General features: G+C 47.9%; 1 protein-coding gene across 4 annotated transcripts in view; it reads right to left on the bottom strand.

Moving 5' to 3' along the window:
- Positions 1 to 375: 375 nt before the first annotated feature.
- Positions 376 to 25333, bottom strand: part of TOR4A (torsin family 4 member A) — a 96524-nt gene continuing 71566 nt past the window's right edge. For 3 of the 4 annotated variants that reach the window (XM_048822431.2, XM_048822433.2, XM_048822432.2), the window contains 2 exons: positions 15336 to 15625; positions 376 to 4252 (listed from right to left, as the gene is read on the bottom strand). In XM_048822431.2, the coding sequence (XP_048678388.1) occupies positions 2935 to 4215 (1281 nt within the window). In that variant the 5' untranslated portion in view covers positions 4216 to 4252; positions 15336 to 15625 and the 3' untranslated portion in view covers positions 376 to 2934. The remainder of the gene's footprint in view (positions 4253 to 15335; positions 15626 to 25333) is intronic. The other variant, XM_048822435.2, reaches the window with a different exon arrangement.

Genomic DNA, 25333 nt, shown 5'->3' with positions numbered 1-25333 from the left:
CTTAGGTAGAGCCAGCCTCTTCAGTTCAGCTTCCGGACAACAGACACACACCATGCCTCATGCTCATTCACTGGTGTCAAGGAGAAAAAATCCCTCTTGTTGAAATCAAAGGGACAGGATCGGACCCAGAACTTCCATTAAAATGTACAGCTGGGAAAGATTTTTGGTCTGAAACCTTTTTTTTTTCTGATAGATGCAGAAAATAGATGCATTTTGTTTCAGTTGATGCCCTTCTCCAAAAGAAAAATCAAAACATTGTTTCGACATTTTCCAAATGAAATATTTGGGGGATTTGATTCAAAAGGACTTTTCTTTTTGAAATTGACTTCCATTTTATTTTTAGAATATTAAAAAAAATTAAAAAAAAAAAACAGCTCCAAACCAAATTTTGATTTATATTTCAGAATGCCCAGTAAAAAAAAATCCATTATTCACATAATTCTAATGAAATCAATGCAAACAGGATTGGGCCTATACAAAAAATATCACCAACACCTTTGCTTAATTACATGCTATTTTCATCAATTCTTCCACAGCACAGAAATGTTCAAGGAGAGTTAACTGTACAGGAAGTGTGAAGGCAACAAACTGATTTTGAGCTAGACGGAGATGCAGAAAGGTTAGACAACAGACAATATTTCCAATCGGGGGAATATTATAAAGACCTGGAACTCCAAGGCAAGTGTATACATTTCCTTCAAACTTTGCTTGTATCAGATTTCCAACCTAGGGTTACAGCAGGACTAAAACAGGGCTGCTGGTGGCAACCGTTAACAGTAGAGAGGTACTGTCACTCCAGAACAATGGCATTATAATACTTTTCATTGCTGTTTCCTCTCCTATGCCTCCTGCAATTTAATATTTTTGTTTTTGACGGCTGCTGCACAGTGAGGACAGGTTTCACAGAGCTGTTCACATGATGCCCAACACTTGTTCTGGAGTAGTTTTTGAACCCAGCAATGTGCATCAACAGTTCAAAATGCGCATTACCTTGCATCTGTGAATTCCCATTTACGGGCTCTCTAGATAATCAGTGCTGTGAATTGTACGCAGAAACAAACAAGCAGCAGAGTTTATACCAAAGGCCACATGAGGAAGACCTTAACAAGCAGGCAGCTGCATTCTCCACTAGCTGATGCTTCCAAGTAGTCTTCAAGGGTAGTCCCAAGAAAAGTGTGTTGCAGGAATACAGCCTGGAAGTGACATAGGCACAGTCTGCATCAGGTATAAAGGGCTACAACTTTTAAGGCAACCAGAGATGGTAGCACATATTCCAGGAGACTGCTGTTGCTGGGGAATCCAAGAGCAGCAGGGGAGAAAAAGAACCCAAGAATGCATAATTCTGACACCAAAGATCAGTGGGTAACAGTCACAGTCTGCATCAGCTATTCCAAATGTTTCCCCTACATGCCAGCATCATCTCTAGCTTGGCTAGACTGATCTTAAGCCAGTTAGCCTTTATCCCAGGTCCAGCCAGACCCCGGAAAGGCAAACAGATTGCAGATTCTGAGTTTGAAGACAAGTGAGACCCAGCTAAGTGTGCTGATGAGACTGTCACCCCAAAGGTCTCCCCATCTCCCCGACATTAAATCGCTCCTGCCGTGTACATATACTGGGGGATTTATTCTCATCTCCTAGACTTGTTGACACATCACCGATGAATAAACTCCTGGGCACGTGTGTAGGAGGGACACCAAAGAGGTTACAATATGACTGGAGGCTGTCTACACAACAATGTAAGCCTTGGGTTAGTGGGCCTCGAGTCAGCTGACCTGTGTCAGGGAACCCTGGGCTTGAGTGTCTACATTGCATTTTAACCCCAGGTTAAGGATTTTCTGACCCGTGCTCAAACCTAGGGCACTGGCATCCACACTGCAGGGCACAGAAGTTTGAGCTAAAATGAAGGTATCAGAGGAAAAACACTCCTTCACTGCCCACACACACACACACCCAGCCTGGCTGCTGCTGGCTGCAGAGCGGTGAAGTGCATGGCCGAGGCTTGGGGTGAAGCATAGCTCCTGCCGCACCCCGGGAGGCAGGGATAAGGGATTCCCAGGAGGCTGTGGGGAAGTTTTGGGGGCTGGCTCCTACTCACCACCCTGACAGTGCACACTGCCCGGGTGCCCCTGCACATGCAGCCCCAGGGAGGGCAGGGTGGGCCCAGGAGCAGGGCACAGAGAGCAGAGAAGAACCAAGCTCCGCCCTGCACAGAGGGCGAGCGGCAGAGCTTCTGGCTCAGCCCGGCCAGCAGAGGGATGACCCCCGGGAGCCACCTCCCACCTGCCAGCTTTGCTCCCTGCTCCGGGCAAACTCCGCGCAGTAGTGAGGAGGAGCCGGAGCAGCTACTGTGAGAGGAGCAGGAACAGGGAGCGCGCTCTGCCAGGCAGTAATAGTGCTTCCAGCTGCTGCACTGGCTGCTTGCAGCGCTGCTCCTCTGCCGCCGGGAACTCTGGGATACATCCAGAGGACTTCCAGACCTAACTCAAGTCGGGGTCGCGTGCACACAAGAAAGCAATAGGGCTCGGATCCTCCAGCCCTGCAGGGTCCTAGGACCTTGGGTCTGGAGCCCTAGGCTAGCACATTTGCAGTGTGGACACAAGGGGGTTTGGCTTGTGCCTGGGCTCAGACCCGGCCTCAGAGAGATATCCTGGCCTTAGTCAACAGGGGATTATTTGCAGGACAGTGGGAGTTCAGTGACTCAAGTCCGATAAATCAATAGGAGAACAGAGCTCATCTTTGAAGCAGTGACAGCTGCTGTTCTGCCTCCTGGAACCCTCTTATAAGGTGGTCACTGGGATAGCTTCATATCTGTCCTCTTGAGGAAATGCATCTTGGGCCAAAATCTGCTGTCAGTCATGCCAGTGTTCAGCCAGGCTATCTCCACTGAGTGCAAAGTGCTGAGAACAGGATTCGGCCTCTTATTTATGGTTGCTGCTACAGTAGATTGACTTTGGCTCCGACCTGCTTGCAGCCAGTTATGGCGTACTCCCTGCCTGCTGTAGTGTAATAGCTGAGCTGGCTAGCTAAATTCTCAATATGGCTCTGATCGGGATATAGCCCTTCCCGCATCATCTCCTCCAAGAAGCAGTTTATGACATGACTCTTCTCCAACAGACCAAATGGGATGATGTCAGCAGACTTCCAAAGAGGGTGGAAGTGGATCAGAATAGGCTGGATAACATACAGCAGTTCTTCTCTTTTTCTTTGCTGGTGCAGAAGGTCAGTGGAAACATTCTGGAGGACAAACGTCGTGATTTCATTGCCCCCTATGTTGCTTATTAGAATGTAGATGGCATTGAGGAACTCGTTGGTTTGGTTTGGTTGGAAGAATCTGCTGAGTGTATCCAACAGAACTGGAGACATGAGCTCAACCTCATCCAGAATAAACAATGGTATCTTCTCTTCTATTTCTGCTCTGGTGACCATCTCAGAAATCTTCTCAGACAAATCCAATTGGCAAGCAGGAGTAGCCTCCTTGTTTGGACAGTGGTGCATCACAAAGTACTGAAGCACAAAGTCATTGTCCATGACTGAACGGAAGTGTTTAGCCAGCAGCCATCCAACATGGCTCTTTCCAACCCCAGGTGGGCCATTGAAGGAGATCACTAATGGCTTGTTGTGTATGTGGGTGGCCAGGTATTCGTTCAACAATTCCATAATCCTGTCCACGGCCACCTTCTGCCCAAATACTTCCCGGTGCATGGTTTTCTCCAGCCCATCTAGGTCATACTTCTGAAGGTTGTCATCCAGATTCTCAATAGCATTTAGTATTTGGAAGCAGATGATGCCAATGAGCAAGAGAAGGCAGCGCTTTGCTTTACTCTTTTGCTCTGCTGGAAGGTACTTTTTGGAGCTTTCTGGATACAACACCACCCTGGACTTCCTGCGGCTCTTCTTCCGTTTGTATTTATTCAGAGCTGACTGGTCCACAGAAGTGTCAAAGGTGAAGTATTGAGAATTGGCAAAGGTGGCTTGATTAAAGAGGGACATCGAAGGGTTATACAGGTTCGTTTGGGTCAAGGAAATCTGCCTTTGAAGAAGCCTAGTTTGGACCAGCTCTGGAGATTGTTCTCTGGGAAGGTTCAGATGCAGGCGGTTTTTCTTCAGGAACTGGACTTTTCGTCGCAGACGGATGACTGCCCGCATGGGAGAGGAAAGCAGAGAGATCTTCTTGGGAGCTGTGGGAGACTCAGTGCTGGACTGACTTCCATCCATCTTGCTTTCTTCTCATAAACCATTCAAAGTGTCTTCTCTAAAAAACACAAAGACAGTGCGAAAATAAATGGACAAAAGAGCAAGAGGTGACTTGATCGTGGTGCATAAATACCTCCCTGTGTAGAAAATATCAGGTTCTTTTATCTAGCAGAGCAAGGCAGAACAAGAACCAATGGCTGGAAGTTAAAACCAGACAAATTCAAACTAGAAAGAAGGCACACATGTTTAGCAGTGTGGGTGATTAACCACTGGAACAATTCACCAAGGGCAGTGGTGGATTCTCCATCTCTTTCAGGAAGATGCTTTAGCCACACACAAGTATTCGGGCTCAATACAGAGGCAACAGGATGAAATTCTATGGCTGTTAAGCTCAGGCTAGATGGTCTAATAGTCCCTTCTGGCCTTAAGAACTATGGATTTTGAGAGAAAGAAGCTGTTAGAGGTGCACCCTCTCAGGGGCTGCGTATCAATCTAGGTAATATTATAGCGCCCATCACTCTGAGCACCCAATGGACATTACTGAACTTGTCCTCACAACACCCTGTGAGTAGGGAAATGCTATTATCCCCATCATACAGATAGGGAACTGTGGCCCAGAGAGATTAAGTACCATAGTTTGCAAAGAGCTCAGCACCCACCATCAGGGCCAGTTTTTCAAAAGAGCTCACCGCCCATTTAGAGACCGAAGTAAATGGCCAGGTTTTCAGAAGAGCTGAGCATGCTGGGTGCTGCGCTGTTTTGAAAACTTGGCTCCAGTTGTAGATACTGAGCACCTGAAAACTGAACTCCGTGCAACGCACCCAAGGTCACACAGGAAATCTCTGGTAGAACTACCAATTGTGTCCAGATCACCTGAGTCCCAGGCTTAAATCCACTCTTCCTTGACTAGATACAACCATACACACACGCAAAGAAAGAAAATGCAGGACATACACAAGCAAACATACTCCACACACTGAAAGGGAGAAACGTCTAGGTGTAGGAACCCACATGTGTGCACACACACACACAAACAGAAGCTGTTGGACATACAAACAGAGAGAAGCTTATAAATGCTGGAGCTGTGCAAGCTTGTTAGCTGACAGATAAGGTGCCAGGAGATGGTACTCAGAAATATGTAGCACAGGTCCTGAATTTTGTAGGATCAATAAAATTGTCGTTGTGTACTGCAAATAGCTTGGGACGTTACTCATAACATTAGACCAGAACCTAAAACACCAACATATGAATCACTGGGACGATCAAACGAAACACAGTAACAAGTTACACTGCCCAGATCCCTGCCCTGAACTATCCAGAGACCTCCCCGCAGTGATCCATGTTCCTTTCCAGCAGTAACTCAGGAGGAAGTTAAACAGGGGCTGCAAAAATAGAGCTTTTTAAATTTTTAAATGAGTAGGTCCAGAAAATTTATATCCAAGAATTTTTTAAGAGCTGACCAAGGAATTCTCTGGACTGTTAAAGTGGATTTTCTATAAGGCTGGGAACACTCAGCAGGTTCCAGAAGACTGGAAGAAAGCTAAAGTTGTGCAAATATTTTAAAAGGGTAAACGGGATAATCCAGGTAATTACAGGCCTGTCAGTCTGTCATCGATCCTGGACAAACTAATGGAGCAACTGGTATGGGATTCAATTAATATTAACAATTAAAAGAGCATAATATAATTAATGCCAATGAACATGGGATTATGGAAAACAGATCCTGTCAAACTAACCTTATATCTTTTTTTTATAAGATTACAACTTTAGTTTATAAAGGTAATAATGTTGATGTAATACACTTAGACTTCTGTAAGGCATTTGACTTGGTACCACATGACACTGGACACTTTGATTAATAGATTAGAATGATATAAAACTAACCTGGCACACATTAAATGGATTAAAAACTGGCTAACTTATAAGTCTCAAAATGTAATTGTAAACTGGCAATCAAGTCTAGTGGGGTCTCGCAGGGATCGGTTCTTGGCCCTACGCTATTTAACATTTTTATCAATGACCTGGAAGAAAACATAAAGTGATCACTGATAAGGTTTGCAGATGACACAAAAATTGGGGGAGTGCTAAATAACAAATTCTCAGGAACTGAAAAGATGTCCCAGCAAAAAGCAACTAGGAAAATCCTCACCTTACTGTGGGAGAGACAGAGCCAGCATTGGCCTACACAGCATCCTGCCAGTGGATTAGGAATGGACAGGAATGACAAATGGAGACAGGACATCATTCCCCAGCTAGTAGGTAGCCATCAGAGGGTGGCTCTTATTGAGCTCTGACAGGCGTCACTTGTACAGTACATCGAATTCAAGTGATCACCTTTCACCCAGTAGGATTCCCAGGCTGTTGGGACTCCTTCACCCACCACTGAAATGCAACCACCTCTGGGATGAGATTGCAGCAGCCACGCTACACGAATACCCGTTTGCTCCCGTCCGGGGGTGAGGACTAACCTATCCCTAGGTACTATGGCAGGAATGGACTGCAGGCCACTCGCCCCCTGTCCCCAGCCAGGGGCTGCGCCGGCTGCTCCCCAGGCAGACTGCAGGTCGCCCGCCCCCTGATCCCCAGCCAGGTGCTGCGCTGGCTGCTCCCCAGGCAGACTGCAGGTCGCTCGCCCCCAGGCCCTAGCACATGCGCACCTGCGGGAAGGCAGTTTGGGAGGCAGCGGGGCCAAGGAAAATGCTGCCCGGCTGCGCCATTTAGTGGCCAGTGGTTTCCAGTGGCACACACAGGAAACCAGAGAGCTCGCCGGGCAGTGCAGAGCCAGCAGCCAGGCGCGGCGGGGAGCTCCTGCACTTTGCTGAAGCTCTCCTGTGAAGGGCCCGCAGCCAGGGCCTGCTGAGTGCCACAGGAGAGCCTGGTGGGGTGGCACAGACGGAGGTTGCAGGGAGACTGCCTGGGCCGCTGTCCGCCTGTCCCTGCAGCCCAGCCAGCTCCCACCTGCGGGCACTGCCGTGCTGCCAGCCTCCCCCGCCTTCCCCAGCTCGGCTCCCGCCCACCCCACGGGGCCTAACGGCACCAGGAGCCCGAGTGCTGGCCTCAGCTGGCCATCTCCATCCTCGGCCTGGTCCCCCTGTGGGAGCCCTGGACCCCTGTTCAGCGCAGGGGCGGCAGACATGCCTGAAGGGCTGGGGAGCATCCTGGCTGGGACCACTGCGGGAGTGGAGAACTGCTGAGGGGCGCCCCTGTGGGAGGAGCAGCAGCTGCAGCATGTGCAGGGGAGCAGGCGAACTGACGGGGCTGTCCCGGGACGAATGGCAGGAGCAGCAGCCGGGGGGGGGGGGGGCAGGGGAACCTGGCTCCAGCCCCACTGGAAGCAGCAGGGTGAGGAGCAGAACCCTAGAAGGGAAGACAGGCCCCAGAGGGAGGGAGAGCGAGGAGACTGGGCAGATCAGCCAAGAGAACCTTGGCCCAAGTAGCGGGTGGCAAGGGGCTACCCCTCCTCATCTGACCCCTTCACCCACCGAGCAACAATCGTTTCTTCCCCCTTCCCAGACCATGCACCTGGAGGAAGCACCTCCATGGGGAGAGGGTATTTAATTCTCAACCCCCTTGTCATTTCTTGGCCTAAGCTCAGGCTGCCACAAAAGGGGACAGTTAGTGCCAATTGTGATGACCTTGTAGACACAGACCCCACAGGCCAATGAATGGTGGGAGAGAGAGTCTCCATTATGTGTCACCCTCTCACTCAGCCTGCTGGTTCCCCCCAAGCTCTTTGCCAGGGCAGAGCATACATTTGCTTTTTGCCATCTTTCCATTTCGTTTGTGGAAGCCAGAAACATCTAAGCCACCTCTTGGTAAATGATTTATTCACAAGCGGTTTTGTTTCGCTATCATGAGAGTAAATCATGAGTCATTCACCACAAAACAAATTAAAAGACAAGACAACAAAACTGCACGTAGGGACAGTAAGCACTGAGGAATTCTGCCCAGTTCTCTGCCTCCAGGGAAGTTCGCCTCCAGCTGGCCTTACTCCAGTTACTCCTCTACTTTCTTCAGGCCTAGATATCACACAGGTTAAATATGGCTTAAGCAAGCTTGGGGAGTGAATTCATTCTCCCCCACTTCCTTCTATGAGGAGTACTCTGCTTTTCGAATAGTTGAGAGTTCCTAATTATTCCCTGGATAGTTCTGATTGGTAGATGTCTCACTGTAACACTAACTTTATTAGCCCTTCATCACTACAGCTGAGATCCAGCAAACTCTGTGCATGCAGGGAGTTTGAGGAACCATGTCACACAGACCTGTTGGAGACACTTATATTGCCAACTGCAAATGTCCAAAAATCATTAGGTCTACCAAAAATCATGATACTGGCTTTAAAATCATGGAGATTATGTACAAATAATATGGTGTTCTTTTTATGTGCCTTTTTGAGCCTGTCGGGTGCACTGCGGTCACATTTTGAAGCTTTCTCTACATCCATGAGGGCTGGAAAGTAACTTTTTCTATAAGACTGAAGGCGGAAATCATTGCATATCCCACTTCACTCCAGGAGCCGGGACTTTAAGGAAACAATAATTACCATGAGACTCAGGACAAAATCACAAGAGTTGGCAACACTGAATATTTATTTCCATGAAAGTGAGTCTATGGAACTTATGCCGGATAATGTCACCTTTAGGACTTTGCCAGAAGTAGCAGAACCAGTTAGATCAGATGTCTATGAGTAACCAGGGAAAGGCCATGGGACAAGCCAGGAAGTGAAAGTCATTAAAAGCGAATGGTCCGGAGAGATCCTATTGGGCAGAGGGGAGTGCACAGGTTCCTAGAGATGCCTGGAAATGGAGGCTTCCCTGCACAGGCATAGGGCCCTGTCAGCTCAGTTTCACTGTTTCTTCCCCATCTCACAAGCTTTGGGTTTGGATGGCTCCCTGTGAGCAAGCATGTGAGGGAGGGGACAAGCTCCATCACTAAGGCTCCAGCCAGAGAATCTCAGACTGTCTTGCCATGTTTCACCAGGAACTCAATGCTACAGGGAGAGCCCAGAGAGCTCCGGCCCACCACAGCATGGTTCCCTGTCAGGCCTTGAGTGGGGGGTGAAGCGCAGATCGCACTGCCTGGAGGTGCTGGGCCTTGGATCTCACCACTAGTCTGCCATGCTGTGTCACTGTGTCCCATACGCTTTTGCACTTTCTGTTAGCAGAGACCTGGCGCTGCCCTTATCTGTCTCTCTGGCTGGCTGAGAGAGTTAAGAGGAGTATGCTATGGCCAGTGGTAACGACAGTAGTGCTGGATGTGAGGCTTGTGTGCATCTTCAGGCCATGGTCCATAACCAGACGTCAGCATCCTAGAGAGGGAGATTTTCATGGAGCCAGAGGTAGACCTGACTTGGATGCAATATGCTTCTCTTGCATAATGAAATGGTTCCTGCTCCTGCCTTACATCTGGGGAATCACAAAGTTAACTGTATGGGGGTTCTCTTTCTAAGAGTGTTAGGGTGAAGTTGCGGGCGTGTCTGAGGTGCAGTTGATGGAGCTGTTTGATGCCAACACACTCAGAGCCAAGGTGAATGTTTCTCTCCACTCCCCCCATTTGATGCTGATTTGCCAGGTAACTGTACTGCCCAGTGGTAATGGATTGAATCTAATGCTGACTGTACTTTACCATGCCGTATGTAATGGTAGTAACTGCAGTTTTTGAGCCAGGTGCCCTGTGTGTGGTGTGTTTGGGTGACTGCTGGAGACTAGGAGGAGCCTAGAGCATAAATGCAGACAGCACCCAAGCTCTCCTGGGAAACCCTGAATATGGCTTCAGGTCTGTTCAGTTCAGCATGTTTGCAAAGCTGTAAATCTAGGGTGACCATATGTCTCATTTTGGCCGGGTCAGTCCCTTTTTTAAGCCCTGTCCCGGCCGTCCTGATGTTTTGTGCAAAAGTGTGCATTTGTCCCGTTTGCTCAGTTGCGTGGAGCGGGGCTCGGAAGGGGCAGGAAGTCAGTAGCAGGAAGTCAAGAGAGCAGCGACGCCAGCCGCGCACAAGGAGGGAGGGAGGCTTGGGCTAGCCCCATGTGGTGTCCCGTTTTCCCTTTGGGAAATATAGTCACCCTATGTAAATCCTGTTTTTACAAACTGAGCTCTCCAAACTCTCCCCCCCCCCATGGTGTGGGTGTGGCCCTGATTCAAATGGTATGTGCAGTGGTGGGATGGGGTAGAAGGCAGAGGGAAAGAATTCAGTTTCTGAGGATTGGTAAAGAGCATGTCCATTCCGTAAGTAAGGTAGACACAAGATGAAGTAATGAAATATTCTGAGTTAGAGTCTGGATTTCTGATCCTTAGCACTATTGTCTTAGTACCTTGGTTTTGACTGGATTTTCTGGGTCCTGTGCTGATTGGCTGTTTGCTTCAACCCTCCTCTCCACCTCAGCTCCACCAATCCACACCTGTCCCTCTCACCCTCCTTCCCTTCAATCTTCTTTCCATATAGCTGACCCCCTCCTAAGTAACACCCCCCACAAAAAAATCATGGCACTACCATGCCATTTGCTACCATCCCTCTGCTGGTGTGTTCTACCCATTTCCCTGTCCTGTCTGTCTGGTCTATTTAGACTGTAGGCTCTTCGGGGCAGAGATCGTTTAATACTCTCTATTTGTAAAGCACAGAGATTGATGTGCGGGGTGCTTGATCTGCAAGGATACTCTGTCCCATTTGGGATTTGCCATGAGGGTGAGAATGATGATAGCACAATGGGACCCCGTTCTGAGGTCGCCCATCGGCACTACTTTCATAAACACAATTGATAATAATTCCCAAATTATTCTATAATGGACATTTCTAAACAAATTAATAGTAAAACTAACACTAAATAGGTCAGGTACTCAATACAAATTACCTAGCACTGCTACAGCTAGTTTGTTCTTATACTTCACTACTTAATTGGTTTTAATGTCAAAACTCAACAGTTCAGTAAAATTTTAGCCAATGTTGTAATGAATTCACTAATAAATAATGAGCCTAGCAAGCAAAACCAACCACCATGCAATCAATCTTAGCTTTGAAACACGCTCAGCAAAGAAAACTGCAGTCATAGGTACGCAAAGCAAACCAGGAATCTGCGACCAGAGGAGCTCTGTGATCAAGGTGACAATAGAAGTTCCGTCACTCACGAGTTTTTAGCCATACTCTAGGTCAGAGAAGTTGAATTAGATACTGTGAGAAAACTGCACGAGTTTTACCTCCACTGCAGCCTCTCCATGACACTCCCCAGTGGAACTGCACTGACAATACATTAGGGAGATTTGCTCTTAATAAACATGCCACTATTAATATTCGTGCGGTGCTCTAAGGCCTCAGCCATTTATTGGATGAGGCACTATACAAATGTACAGTAAACCTCAGTCCCTGCCTCCCAGCACCTACAACTTCAAAACAAGGCACAATAGAAGACTGACTGAACAAACAGGCCAGGGAAAGTCAATGGGAGTTAGGCACCTAACTCATTTAGATGCTTTTGAAAATCCCACTAGGCACCTATCTGCTTCTTTCGGTGCCTAAACACCTTTGTAATTCTGGCTCTAAATGCTTGCAATTTTTACCTTAAAACAGCTCCTTTGAAATATTTTTACTCATTTGCATTTTTGTGTCACCCTGTATCAGCCAAACAAAGCCACCTAGCACAACAAACATCCATACGTAGGTAAATTTGCACATTGGCTCCTTCAACAGGTAGGGTGGCCAGGTGCCAGGTTTTCAACCAGAAAATCCAGTTGAAAAGGGGACCTCACAGTGTCTTGTCAGTACTACTGACAAGTGCGGTTACTGCAGGTGGGGGAGGCGCCGGATCATCACCCACGCCAGCCCCTACTCAGCCGGGGCTGTCTCCTACCTGCATCGGGCAGCTGCAGCTCCCAGCCCCAGCTCTGCAGGTGAGTCCCTCCTGACCCAGGCTCGGGGGGGGTGGGGGAAAGCAGCAAGTGATGGGAGGAGGGGAAAAAAGAAGAGAATGGGGGCAGTGCCTTGGGGAAAGAGGTGGGGCAGAGGCAGGGCCTCAGGGAGAAGAGAGGGAAGGGGTGGGGCCTCAGGGGGGAAGAAGCGGGACGGGGGAGGTTCAGGCACTTCTGCTGGAATGTCCATTTTTTAAATATTACGAAGTTGGCAACCCTATCAACAGGCAAGATAGTGAAATGTTTCAGAAATTAACATAGGTAGAAAACTGCTCAAGTCTCTGTCAGTGAAACCAATGGAGAAGGGAATGTAATTTATAACGCCACACTAGAAAAGGAGCTCTTATGGAAAGTACCATCATCAATTCAGCTGAAGCTCAGGAAAGCCCGAGGGTAGACAGCACTATCTCTGCTTCTTGCATTTTTATCATCATGTTAACTAAACCTGCAGAAATGGAAATTAACAGTTTTCCAAGGATGTCTTCAAGAAAGTGCAGAATTAGATCCCAAAATGAGACTATACTGGCCATTCAGAGGAAAAAATAGTGATTGGTAGAGCTGACTGGAACATGGAACTTGTTGAAAACTCAAAAAATTGAGATCCTTTGGCTGAAAACCAAAAGCTGGAGGGGGACCATAGGCAGGTGTCATCAGAGTCACTGGCGGAGGAGACAGGGTAACAGATGAGGAGGGGGTGGAGGAAAGTCATACTGTGTCTTGTCAAGGCTGAAGGTCAGCCAAATGGTGGGCAAAGACTGGGGTGATGGGAGAGTGAATAAGAGATGGCGCTGGTAGGTGTAGGACAGTGACCCTTAGGGCCCAGTGAACCAGGGCGGGAGGCTGATGCTCCCCCAACCCCACCAAACAAAGTTATCCGTCCCCCAATTGAACAAGGAGGATCCTTCTCCTTTCCCCACCAAATGGGGACAAGAGCCTGGCCCCTCTCCCAGCTGCCCAGTCAGACCGACCCCTCCAAGCATCTCTATGTGTCCTGTCCCTCCGAGAGCCAAACATCTTTGCACTCTGGCTCTGGTGGCAACAGCCTTGTTTCCTGCCCAGCTGTTTACAAGTGAACTGAAATGCTGCAAAGGTCTGCCAGCCATGGGGCCTCCTAGTCCCACTGCACCTCCTCCCTAGATGAGGAAATAGCCCAGGAGGAAATGCCAGCCAGTGTAAAGACTCCGTTACAATCACAGAGTTTGGCCTCTGTGGGCTAAGCTGCAGTCCCTGTGCTGGGGCAGCCTTGGCAAGGAGAGGAAGTGGCACTGCAGGGACGAAGTTGGAAGAATGCCATGGCTCAAATGTGGCCCCACACAGTGAACGCAGCAGTCTGGGGAGAGTTAGATACCACCTGGCCATGGGGACAGAGCACGCATTAGGGGGCCCTTGGAAAAGAAAAAGGCAACTCTGAGAGAGAGCAGGAAGGGGTGGGGAGAAGAGCATGAGAGCAAGAGAACAATTACCAGGGAGCTTTTTCTCTGGGTCTCACTGGGAGAACATCACTCCTTGTCCCTGCCTGCAAGTCAATGGAGCAGCAGCAGCAATCCAGGCAGGGTAAGTAGGGGACTCTGTAGCCGCAGACTCGGTGGCTGTCCCACTGAGCACCTTCACATCTGTCTAAAAGGACTTGGTCAGGGATTAAAGAGGAAATGACAAGCGGGAGTGGCCCCTATCTCCAGCACGTCCTTCTCCCAGCTGCACAAGACCTTATCTGTATCCTATTCTGCAGCTGTGTTTGCTGCTGGCCTGCTCATGTTCTCTGCAGCACGGACAGCGTATTCACACACTGACGGCTGCACACAGGCTGCACCGTGTTTTACTCCTGTTCTCTAAGCTGTTCGGAAGCAGGTCAGAAATATCCCCTCATGGGTAGAAGGAGCATTAAGAGAGAGGCAGCCATGACGCAGAGCAGCGTGCGAACAGGGAGTGGGGCAAGAGACAGGCAACATTATTGCCTACATCTGGAGGCATTGGAAAATAAACAAGAACAAATGCTTCCAAGTTCAGCTCTGCTGCTGCTCCAGCTGCACAACGTTCCCTGCAGCCTCGTGCCTCCGAATCCACTTGCAGGTAGGCAGCCATCCGGAAAGCGCAGCAGCAGGGCAGGCATGGGCCTGCCTAGCACAGCAGAACGTGGGGAAATTGGGCAGCTGCCACAGAAAATTAAAAATTACCTGCCATGAACACAGCCTGAGGGGAAAGGGGCAAGGCGGGGAAGCCAGGCTGAGCACATAGTAATGCCAGGCGGCATCAGACCCGTGGTCCACGTACCCTGTCCCCAGCAGTGGCAGTAAAGTGCCAGGAATCTTGCACTAGGCAGACACAGGATGCTTTCCCTACTCGCTTTAGGGCACCTCCTAATCCCACAGAGTTAGAGATTGGTTTAAGGCAAGAAGCATGAGGTTTAATAACTCCTCCAAAACTTGTTAGCATGAACTGGCTGGGATGATTTAGTTGGGGATCGGTCCTGCTTTGAGCAGGGGGTTGGACTAGATGACCTCCTGTGGTCCCTTCCAACCCTGATAGTCTATGATTCTATGACAAATCTGGGTATTCTTGTTAGTCATATAACTGTCCAATCCCTTTTTGAAATGGTGGCTAGTTTACATATATTTTAAGCATTAAGTGTCAATATAGCAGTTATATAGCATGAATTAGCCTGTACCTTTGTTATAATCCTGTTCACATATGCTAAGTATCCCATAACACCTAATATTAGCTGAGGCAAGTTTTGGCTTCAGTAGATAGGGAAATTGTCAGTATCTCGACATACAGTTGTTTCCTTATAGCAACAGAAAGGGAGTTACTCTCACAAATCTGTTTATATTGGTACTGGCCTAGGAAGTGTCTTCATGCCTCTTAGTATCTGGAATGCATGTACCCAGAACAAAGATAAGAGGTACACTATGGTACCAGAAAAACAAGATAAAAAGCTAATTGGTTGACTCTAGTTTAAAATCACATATACGGTACCTTTTACTGGTAAACATGTAGGGTATGAAAAGATGGCTTTAGAAGTGTAACTTTGGAGAGCAAACCTTCTGCATAAGGTGAAAGTAACATCACTGCACAGGACAGCTCGTCAGACACTGAAACCATACAGAATTGTTTTCCTGTGCCATATTAATAAACCCGACTGACACTGGTTATTTGGCCTCTGGAGTAAATTTTATAATGAACCAAAATGTGGTCAAGCAACTGACTATACAATTTATCAGCAGAGCAAACTTCCATGGACTTACCTAATTCTTTTTTGAACCCAGTTATACTTTTGGTCTTCACAACATATCCTGGCAACAAGTTCCAAAACCTCCTCTATTGACACCTGAATCTGGGACAGTTCCTTAGATTTGTCACCTAAAAAGAATGGCTCAAGTGTGGGAATCTCCCTCACATCCTCTGCAGTGAAAACTAATGCAAAGAATCGTGTTAGCTTCTCTGCAATGGCCTTGTCTTCCTTCAGTGCTTCTTTAGCACCTCGATCATCCAGTGGCCCCACTGATTGTTAGGCAGGTTTCCTGCTTCTGATGTGCTGTAAAAAAAAAAAAAATTGCTGATCATTTTTGTCTTTTGCTAGTTGCTCTTCAAATTATTTTTTGGCCTGCGTAATTATACTTTTACTCTTAACTTGCCAAAGTTTTTGCTCCTTTCTATTTTTCTCAGTAGGATTTAACTTCCTGTTTTCCAGGGATACCTTTTTGCCTCAAACACTCTGCTGTTTAGCCATGGCGGCATTTTTTTGGTCCTCTTACTGTGTGTTTGTTTTTTATTTGAGGTACACATTTAGTTTGAGCCTCTATTATGATGTTTTTAAATAGTTTCCATGCAGCTTGAAAGGATTTCACCCTTGTGACTGTTCCTTTTAATTTCTGTTTACTAGCTTCCTCAAGTTTGTGTAGTTCCCCTTTTTGAAGTTAAATACTACTGTGGTGGATTTCTTTGGAATTTCCTCCCTTGCAAGGATTAATTACATTATGGTCACTATTACCAAGCAGTTTAACCATGTTCAATATCTTCATAAATGATCTGGAGGATGGTGTGGATTGCACCCTCAGCAAGTTTGCAGATGACACTAAACTGGGAGGAGAGGTAGATACACTGGAGGGTAGGGATAGGATACAGAGGGCCCTAGACAAATTAGAGGATTGGGCAAAAAGAAATCTGCTGAGGTTCAACAAGGACAAGTGCGGAGTCCTGCACTTAGGACGGAAGAATCCCATGCACCGCTACAGACTAGGGACCGAATGGCTAGACAGCAGTTCTGCAGAAAAGGACCTAGGGGTTACAGTGGATGAGAAGCTGGATATGAGTCAACAGTGTGCCCTTGTTGCCAAGAAGGCCAATGGCATTTTGGGATGTATATGTCGGGGCATTGCCAGCAGATCAAGGGATCTGATTATTCCCCTCTATTCGACATTGGTGAGGCCTCATCTGGAGTACTGTGTCCAGTTTTGGGCCCCACACTACAAGAAGGATGTGGAAAAATTGGAAAACGTCCAGCAGAGGGCAGCAAAATTGATTAGGTGACTGGAACACATGACTTATGAGGAGAGGCTGAGGGAACTGGGATTGTTTAGTCTGTGGAAGAGAAGAATGAGGGGGGATTTGATAGCTGCTTTCAACTACCTGAAAGGGGGTTCCAAAGAGGATGGATCTAGACTGTTTTCAGTGGTAGCAGATGACAGAACAAGGAGTAATGGTCTCAAGTTGCAGTGGGGGAGGTTTAGGTTGGATATTAGGAAAAACTTTTTCACTAGGAGGGTGGTGAAACACTGGAATGTGTCACCTAGGGAGGTGGTAGAATCTCCTTCCTTAGAAGTTTTTAAGATCAGGCTTGACAAAGCCCTGGCTGGGATGATTTAGTTGGGGATTGGTCCTGCTTTGAGCAGGGGGTTGGACTAGATGACCTCCTGAGGTCCCTTCCAACCCTGATATTCTATGATTCTGTGTTTTTCTCTTAGACCAGATCCTGTGCTCCACTTAGGACTAAATCAAGAATTGCCTCTTCCCTTTTGGGTTCCAGGACTAGCTGCTCCAAGAAGCAGTCACTGACGTTGTCTAGAAATTGCATCTTTAGATCCCATCCTGAGGTGACATGTTCCCAGTTCATGGGTATAGCTGAAATCCCCCATTATTACTGGATTTTCTGTTTTTGTAGCCTTTGTAATCTCCATGAGTATTTCACAGTCACTGTCACCATCCTGGTCAAGTGGTAGGTAGTATATTCCTACTGCTCTACTTTTATTATTTAAGCATGGAATTTCTATTCATAGAGATTCTCTGATACTGTTTGATTCATTTAAAATTTTCACGATATTTGGTTACATGCTTTCTTTCACATATAATGCACCAGCACAACCTACTCTGTCATTCCTATGTATTTTGTACCCTGGTATTATTCTGTTTCATTGATTATCATTGTTCCACCAAATTTGGCTGTTTCTCTTCAGTTCCTACCTATACTTTTTCAACTTCTATCCCCTCCTCTTTACTAGGATATAGATTATTCCCTTTAAATCTTCCCCTAAAGGCTGTGTCTGTCTGAACCGTGTGCTCCTCTGCACCTGTCAGCTTTCTCCCAGCCCTTAGTTGAAAAACTCCTCTATGACCTTTTTAATTTTACATGCCAGAAATCTGGTTAAATTTTGGTAAAGGTGGAACCCATCCTTCCTGCATAGGTTCATCCTTTCCCCAAAGGTTCCCCCATTCCTAAGAAACCTGAATCCCCCTTCCCAACACCATTGTCTTGTCCACACATTAAAACCTTGCAGTTCTACCTGTCTGGCCCTGCACGTGGAACTGGAAGATTTTCAGAGAATGCTACCATGGAGGTCCTGGACTTTAATCTCTTACCTAGCAGCCTAAATTTGGCCTTCAGGACTTCTCTCCTATCTTTTCCTATATTACTGGTACCTACATGTACCACAGTCACCAGCTTCTCCCCAGCAGTGCACATATGGCTATCTATGCCTTGAGAAGTCTGCAACCTTTGTATCCAGCAGGCAATTCACCATGCAGTTCTCCCAGTCATCACAAACGTCACTATCAATATTTCCAATGATTGAATCCCCCATTACTATTACCTGGCTCTTTCTAATAACTGGGATTCCCTCCACCGAAGGGGTATTCCCATTCTCAGTACAAGAGGATACCATGACACTATCTGGAAGGATGGTCCTAACTATGGGATCGTTTCTCTCCACTCCAGCTTGATGTTCTCCTTCCCCAAGGCTTTAATCCTCCTCAACAGCACAGAGGCAATTGGACTGTGTGTGTGTGGTGGGGGGTCAGGGGGGGCGGTATTTTCATGGAGGAGTAATTTCCTGGAATGTTCCCTTGTTCTTGTGTTATGAAGCAGGACACTCCCAAATAGGAGTAGAGAAATGATTTTACCTCTGAAATGAGAATTGGTGAGAACAATACTAGACTACTCTGTCCAGTTCTGGTGACCCCTGACGCTGTTAACCCAGCACGCTCAGCCCCATATAGTGCCCCTGGCCCCTGCTGCTGTTAATCCGGCGAGCTTAGATCCATATAGTGCCCCTGGCCCCTACTGCTGTTAACCCGGTGCGCTCAGCCCCATATAGTGCCCCTGGCTCCCTGCCACTCTGTCACAGTGAGGGGAGCGCCATGCAGTGCCTCCCCTGCCCCTCCTTGTTCTGCCTCAGACTCAGCTGAGTTTTGTCCAGCCAGAATCAGCGGCTCTCACTTCAGGCCAAAGAGCTGTGGAGCAGGTGCTGTGAAACAATGGGCAGATGATGTGCCACATGAGCAAGTCAGTCCCCTCTCCCCTCCCCTAGTCAAATCAAGGGAGTCATCTCCATCCTCCCTGAGTGCTCAGGGAAAGGTGGATCCAGCTCAGGGGGAAGGGAAAGAGTGGAATGTATGTAACAGCTGCCTGTGGCTGAGCTTGGCCTGGGAAATGGCAGGGGAAGAAGCTGGAACCTGCTAAGTGGCCTGTTCACCTCTCAGTCCTGAGGGCCCATTGTATGTCAGAAAAATCTGACACCTCCTTATCCAACGGGCCTACAGCAGTGAAACTCCCTGGATCACCCCCATCCCCTTCCATAGTAACCCGCTGAGAGGCCCTGCCCCCTTCCCCTTGGCTGGGGTCCACTGCAGAGATAAGTTTGTGAGCGCAGGAAACAGAACTTTCCCAAGAGGAACAGGACCTGCCCTCTGATCCTGCAAGAGAGAAGAGACCACGGGCCTCACAGTGCTCAGAACTAACTGAAACACTCAGCTCTTAGCTTGGCTTTGCCTCAGGGAGGCCTCTACACACGCCCCCTCAGACACACACGTCCACAGCTGCACACGCACACACACACAACAACAAACCCCACTCCCACCCACAGGCTCAAAACACCTGTGCACTCGCACACACCCCTAGGTCCACCACACAACCCTTCATTCACACACACAAAGATCAACAACACACTCACACACACAAATATAACCACAACCTCCCTGCCACAAACAATCGAGCTCCGAGGAGCTAGGTCGGAAGAGAGAGTGAGAATGTGAGAGACATTTTATTGTTATTTCTGGTTTGGAATACATGGGAGGTGCTAAGATACCTCACCAATGGCAGCTGCAGCTAAGGTTTTGTTGACAGCTCTATTTTGCATCTTCTCTGAAATCCACATACATATTAGATTGGTTTGAAATTTGATAGGCCAGGTCATGGACCAGGGTCGACTTTTTTGGGGGTGGGGAGAAGGGGATTTCAAGGCCATCTAGACAAGGGGTGCCCAAGATATAGCATCCCAAAAGTGAGTTGCTGTCAAAGACTTTAAAGACGTCACTTACTTTTAGATAGGGAAAAAACAGAGGGCAGGCAGTATTTTTCTGGAGATGTATATTCCTGGAATGCCTTTTCCCTGAGAGGTAGCGCAAGGTACCAAACCAAGGTCTAACAGCTGAAATAGTAAAAAGTTAGTAGACCATATTTTTGAAATATGGAGTGAGGCAGCTCAGGTAGGGAGACCAGGTGTCCCAATTTTAAAGGGACAGTCCCGATATTTAGGGCTTTGTCTTATATAGGTGCCTATTACTCCCCACCCCCGTCCTGATTATTCACACTTGCTGTCTGGTCACCCTAAGCTCAGGGTTCGGTAACTATTAAGAGATGACTGGCGCTCTGAGCCAGAGAATGCTCCCCAGCAAAATCCCCTTCAGACTGGATGAAGGTGCACTGGGCTGTGAGCCAAGAACTCTGGACTAACATCTGTCACTCACAGGTGCCAACTTTGTCATTTCCCCTGGGGTGCTCAACCCCTACTTCCCCCCAACTTCACCCCTTCCCCCAAAGCCCCACCCCTGCCTTGCCCTTTCCTGCCTCTGCTCTGCCCCCTTCCCCCAGTGCCTCCTGAATGTTGCTGAACAACTGATCATGGCGCAAGGGAGGCACTGGGAGGGAGGGGGAGGAGCTGTTTGGCGGGGCTGCTGGTGGGTGCTGAGCACCCACTGTTTTTTTCCTGTGAGTGCTCCAGCCCTGGAGCACCCACGGAGTCGTCGCCTATGCTGTCACAGACCATTGTTAGTATTTCTCTGCAGTTCACAACCCATATTGTGCACCCAGGTCTCCTCCCCGTGACCTGGAGGAAGCAGCTATCATTCCCCCAGCTTACAGCAAAGGTAACTGAGAGACTTGCATAGTACCTTTTCTGGCAGAGCTGGGAATAGAGCCCAGACATCCAATAGCGAAGACCCAACTCTCATCTGTTTTACCACAAATAGGCCCAGTCTATGTGCTTACTTAGTCTGTCTGCAACCACTGATCTTAGATCCGGAACCAGATCCCAGGAACCCCAATTCCTCAAATCCTACAGGTGTCTAGCGACACTGTACCCCACTGACAAAGTGTGTGTAAGCTTATGGACGAGAGGGCACCTGAAGGCCCCTTGTTTAAACCCTCCTGTTGAACTAGCTGGAGGTGATTACAGCTCCAAATCACGCAGGTTTTGCTGAGTTAAGGTTGTGCAGCTGAGTTTCTGCTAAAACCAGATTTGCATCCTCTCTACAATATACAAAACAATCAAATCTGCTGGAGAATTGATAGCTTGAGGCCTGATAGGGTCTGTCTACACTGCCATTCGACAGCTGACTCAGGCTTGCGGGGCTCGGGCTGCGGGGTTGCTTAACTGCAGTGTAGATGTTGCCTGAGTTCTGGGACCCTCCTCCCTTGCAGAGTCCTAGAGGCTGGGCTCCAGCCGGAGCCTGAATGTCTACACTGTAGTTAAACAGTCCCTTAGCCTGAGCCCCATGAACCCGAGTCAGCTGGGCTGGGCCAGCCATGGGTATTTAATTGCAGTGTAGACATACCAGAGAGGCTCCAAAAGGTCACAGCAGGCAGAACCGGGCCTAAAAGTGAAATCCTCCTACAACAAAACCAATGCTTAGTCACACTGCTGCTTGGAAAGACTAGATCAAATTTTCTACGGTCTCTGCTGCATACCCACCTCTGCAAAGCACTATGAAGCATACAGATGAATTTGCCTACCAAATACTTAACACACGATGGAATTTCTGTGCAGTGAATGGGAAAGGGAGGAGAAAGGATGGTCCTCAGGCAATGAACAACCACCTGTAGCATTGGGCTAGTAATTTAACCCAGAATATTTGGCAGTGGCCATTAATTTTGGCAATAATCTATCTGTGTCTCCATTTCCCCTTCCTAAATGAGGGCTGATAATACTCATAGAATACTCATAAAAATACGCATAGAGCCATAGAGTTTAAGGCCAAAAGGGAGCACGAGATAATCTAGTCTGACTTCCTGTATAACACAGACCACCAAGCACCCGTACTCTAAACCCAACAACCAAAATTACACCAAGGTATGGCAGGCAAAGGAGGCTAGATTATCGTACTACAGGTGAATAGGAGGGTGTAACACAGAGGCACCTTGGCAAAGGGTTCCCGGTTCTTTGTGAACAACTTTCACCTCAGACTTGACAAACTCAGTACACCAAACACATGTCTAACAGGACATTTAACCATAAAAAGTGATAGTCCACTTGCGGCTAGGGATCACCCTTGGTTGTTAACACGGAGGCAGGGCTGACTTAGGAGAAAAGGGCGTAAAAGTCAGACGCAAGCAACAAGGGGAGCTAGCGAATAGGGGGCAGCAAACAGGGAGTCTGAGAGACAGGCTGTCGAAGGAAGAAAGAATAAAATCAGTGTGGTTCGGAAAGGCCGCATCGCCACTGCAACTGTGTCCAGACAGAGAACCAGACCTGGGACACCCCTGCCCAGGTTCTGGTGTGGACTTGCAGAGTCTGTGGCCTTCATTTCCCCATCATAGAGAGAGCCAGGCTGGGGAGACCATCCAGTGTGAGAAGGGCTTGCTGGTAGAGTCTCCCAGGAAGGAGGTGGCCAGGCAGAGGGGCATCCATGCACACGAGGCTTTCACTGAACACTTGCATATGGAGACCTCCAAGGAAGCTATCCAGCTGGAGAGGACTGCAGGAGCACCACCAGAACAGGAAGAAATAGTTCCTTCACAGAGAGGAAGCTAGCTGCTGGTTACTTTGGGCAGCAGGGAATGTTCCATCCCTGCTCCCAACCCACCATCCACAGAGATAAAAACCAGAGTGCCGCCCTGGCATTAAGGGCTAAGTGGAGGAGAAGAAGCCATGTACCCCCAAGGGTGGGAGGATCATGGCCACCACCACCCAGGAGGAAACGAAGATGGTGATGGTCGGTGACTCCCTTCTAAGGGGAATGGAAGCATTCATCTGCCGGCCTGACCTGGCATCCCAGGAGGTGTGCTGCCTGCCCAGGGCACATATCGGACACATTACAGAAGGACTGCCGAGGCTCATCTGGCCTTCTAACTACTACCCCATGCTGTCCATCCACATGGGCACTAAATGATACTGTGAGGTATGACCATGAGCAGATCATGTGACTACCGGGCTCTGGGTGTAAGAGTGAAGGAGCTGTGGCTGCAGGTGGTGTTCTCATCCATCCTTCTAGTCAAGGGTAGGAGCCCAGGTAGAGACCGACACCCTGGAGGTGAATGCACAGCTGTTCAGATGGTGTCACCAGAAGGGCTTTCACTTCCTTGACCATGGGATGTTGCTCCGAGACGAAGGACTGCTGAGTGGAGATGGGGTCCACCTTTCAAGGAAAGGGAAGAATATCTTCGGACACAGGTAGGCTAACCTAGTGAGGCAGGCTTTAAACTAGGTTCAGTGGGGGCAGGAGACAAAAGCCCACAGATAAGTCCAAAACAAAGAGCTGTGTGAAGGGTTGGCCTCTGGGGGGAACATGGGCAATCACAGCAGGGACAAAGGAGAGACAAGGGAATACAGAGGGGAAATCTAATAAACATCCTAGATGTCTGTATATTAATGCAAGAAGAATGGGGAATAAAACAGGAGGAACTAGAAATACTAGTAAATAATCACAATTAGGACACAATTGGCATCATAGATGTGGTGGGATAATTCACAGGACTGAAATATTGGTGTAGAAGGGCACAGCTTGTTCAGGAAGAGCAGCAGGGAGAAAAAGGGAGGCGGTGTTTGTTGCCTTGTATATCAAAGGTGTATACACTTACATTGAGGCTGAGACAGAAGTGGAGACAGACCTGTTGAAAGTCTGGGTAAGGATAAAAGGGGTAAAAACCCAAGGGTGAAGTCAAGGTAGGTCTCCTATAGACCCCGAACTAGGAAGAAGAGGCAGAGGAGGCTTTTTTTAAACTAACAAAATCATCCAAGACGCAGGACTCAGTAGTGATGGGGGGACTTGAATTACCCAGACATCTGTTGGGAAAATAACACGGCAGGGCACAGATCATCCCACAAGTTCTTGGAATGCATTGGAGACCACTTTTTCATTACAGAAGGTAGAGAACGTGACTGGGGAGAGGCTGTTCTAGAATCATAGAACCACAGGGTTAGAAGGGACTGTAATGGTCATCAAGTCTAGCCCCCTGCCAAGATGCATGATTTGTTGTGACTAAACCATCCAAGGCAGATGGCTCCAGCTTCCTTATGAAAACCTCCAGTGAAGGAGCTTCCACAACCTCCCTAGGCGTCTGTACCATTGTCCTATTGTTCTTACAGTTACAAAGCTTTTCCTAAAATTTAATCTAAATTTGCTATGCTGTAGTCCTGCCCTCTGTGGCAAAAAAGAATAACTTTTCTACATCTTTTTTGTGGCAGGTTTTCAAGTATTTGAAGACTGCTCTCATGTTCCCCCTTAATCACCTCTTTTTGAAACTAAGCATACCCAGCTCCTTCAGCCTTTGCTCATATGGCATGCATTCCATCCCTCTGATCATCTTTGTTGCTCCCCTCTGGATCCTTTCCAGTTTCTCTACATTCTTTCTATACATTGGTGACCAAAATTGGACACAGTACTCCAGCTGAGGCCTAACCAGTGCTGAGTAGTGATACTATCATCTCCCGTGACTTCCAAGCTATGCCTCTGTTAAAACAACCTAAAATTGCATTTGCTTTTTCGCAACAGCATTGCGTTGCTGACTCATGTTGAGGTTGTGATCCACCACCGCTCCCAGAGCCTTCTCAGCAGTGCTGCTGCCAAGCCAGTTCTCCCCCATTCTGTATAGGTGCATTTGCTTTTTCTTCCCTAAGTGTAGCACCTGACATTTGTCTTTGTTGAATTTCATTGTGTTGTCTATAGCCCAGTTCTCCAATTTAGCAAGATCCCTCTGAATTGTAGCTCTATCCTCCAAAGTGTTGGCAACCCCCCTAGCTTTGAGTCATCTGCCAATTTGATCAGTGTGCTCTCTAGACCTACATCCAGATCATTAATAAAGATGTTAAATAGCACTGGACCAGAACAGATCCCTGTGGAACCCCACTTGAGACCTCCCTCCAATCCAACATCATTCCATTACTAGTTACTCTTTGTTTGTGGTTGTTTAACCAATGTATCTACTTAATGGTAGTTCTGCCGAGCCCCCATTTCTCCAGCTTACTTATCAGAATGTCATGTCAGACTGTGTCAAAAGTCTTGTCCACCACATTCCCCCTATACACCAATCCAGTTACTCTGTCAAAGAAGAAATCAAGCTGGTTTGGCACAATTTGTTCTTGGTAAATCCATGCTGGCTGCTAATGATCACCCCTCATCCTCCAAGTATTTGCAAATTGAATGTTTTATACATTGCTCTAGTAGCTTCCCAGGTATCTAGATTTGATTCTGACAAACAGGAAAACACTGGTTGAGAATTTGAAAGTGAAAGGCTGCTTAGGTGAAAGTGATC

This window comes from Caretta caretta, chromosome 16, assembly GCF_965140235.1.
Source record: "Caretta caretta isolate rCarCar2 chromosome 16, rCarCar1.hap1, whole genome shotgun sequence".
Lineage (NCBI taxonomy): Eukaryota > Metazoa > Chordata > Testudines > Cheloniidae > Caretta > Caretta caretta.
The sequence above is the reverse complement of the archived record's forward strand: the minus strand, read 5'-3'. Positions and strand labels throughout refer to the sequence as shown.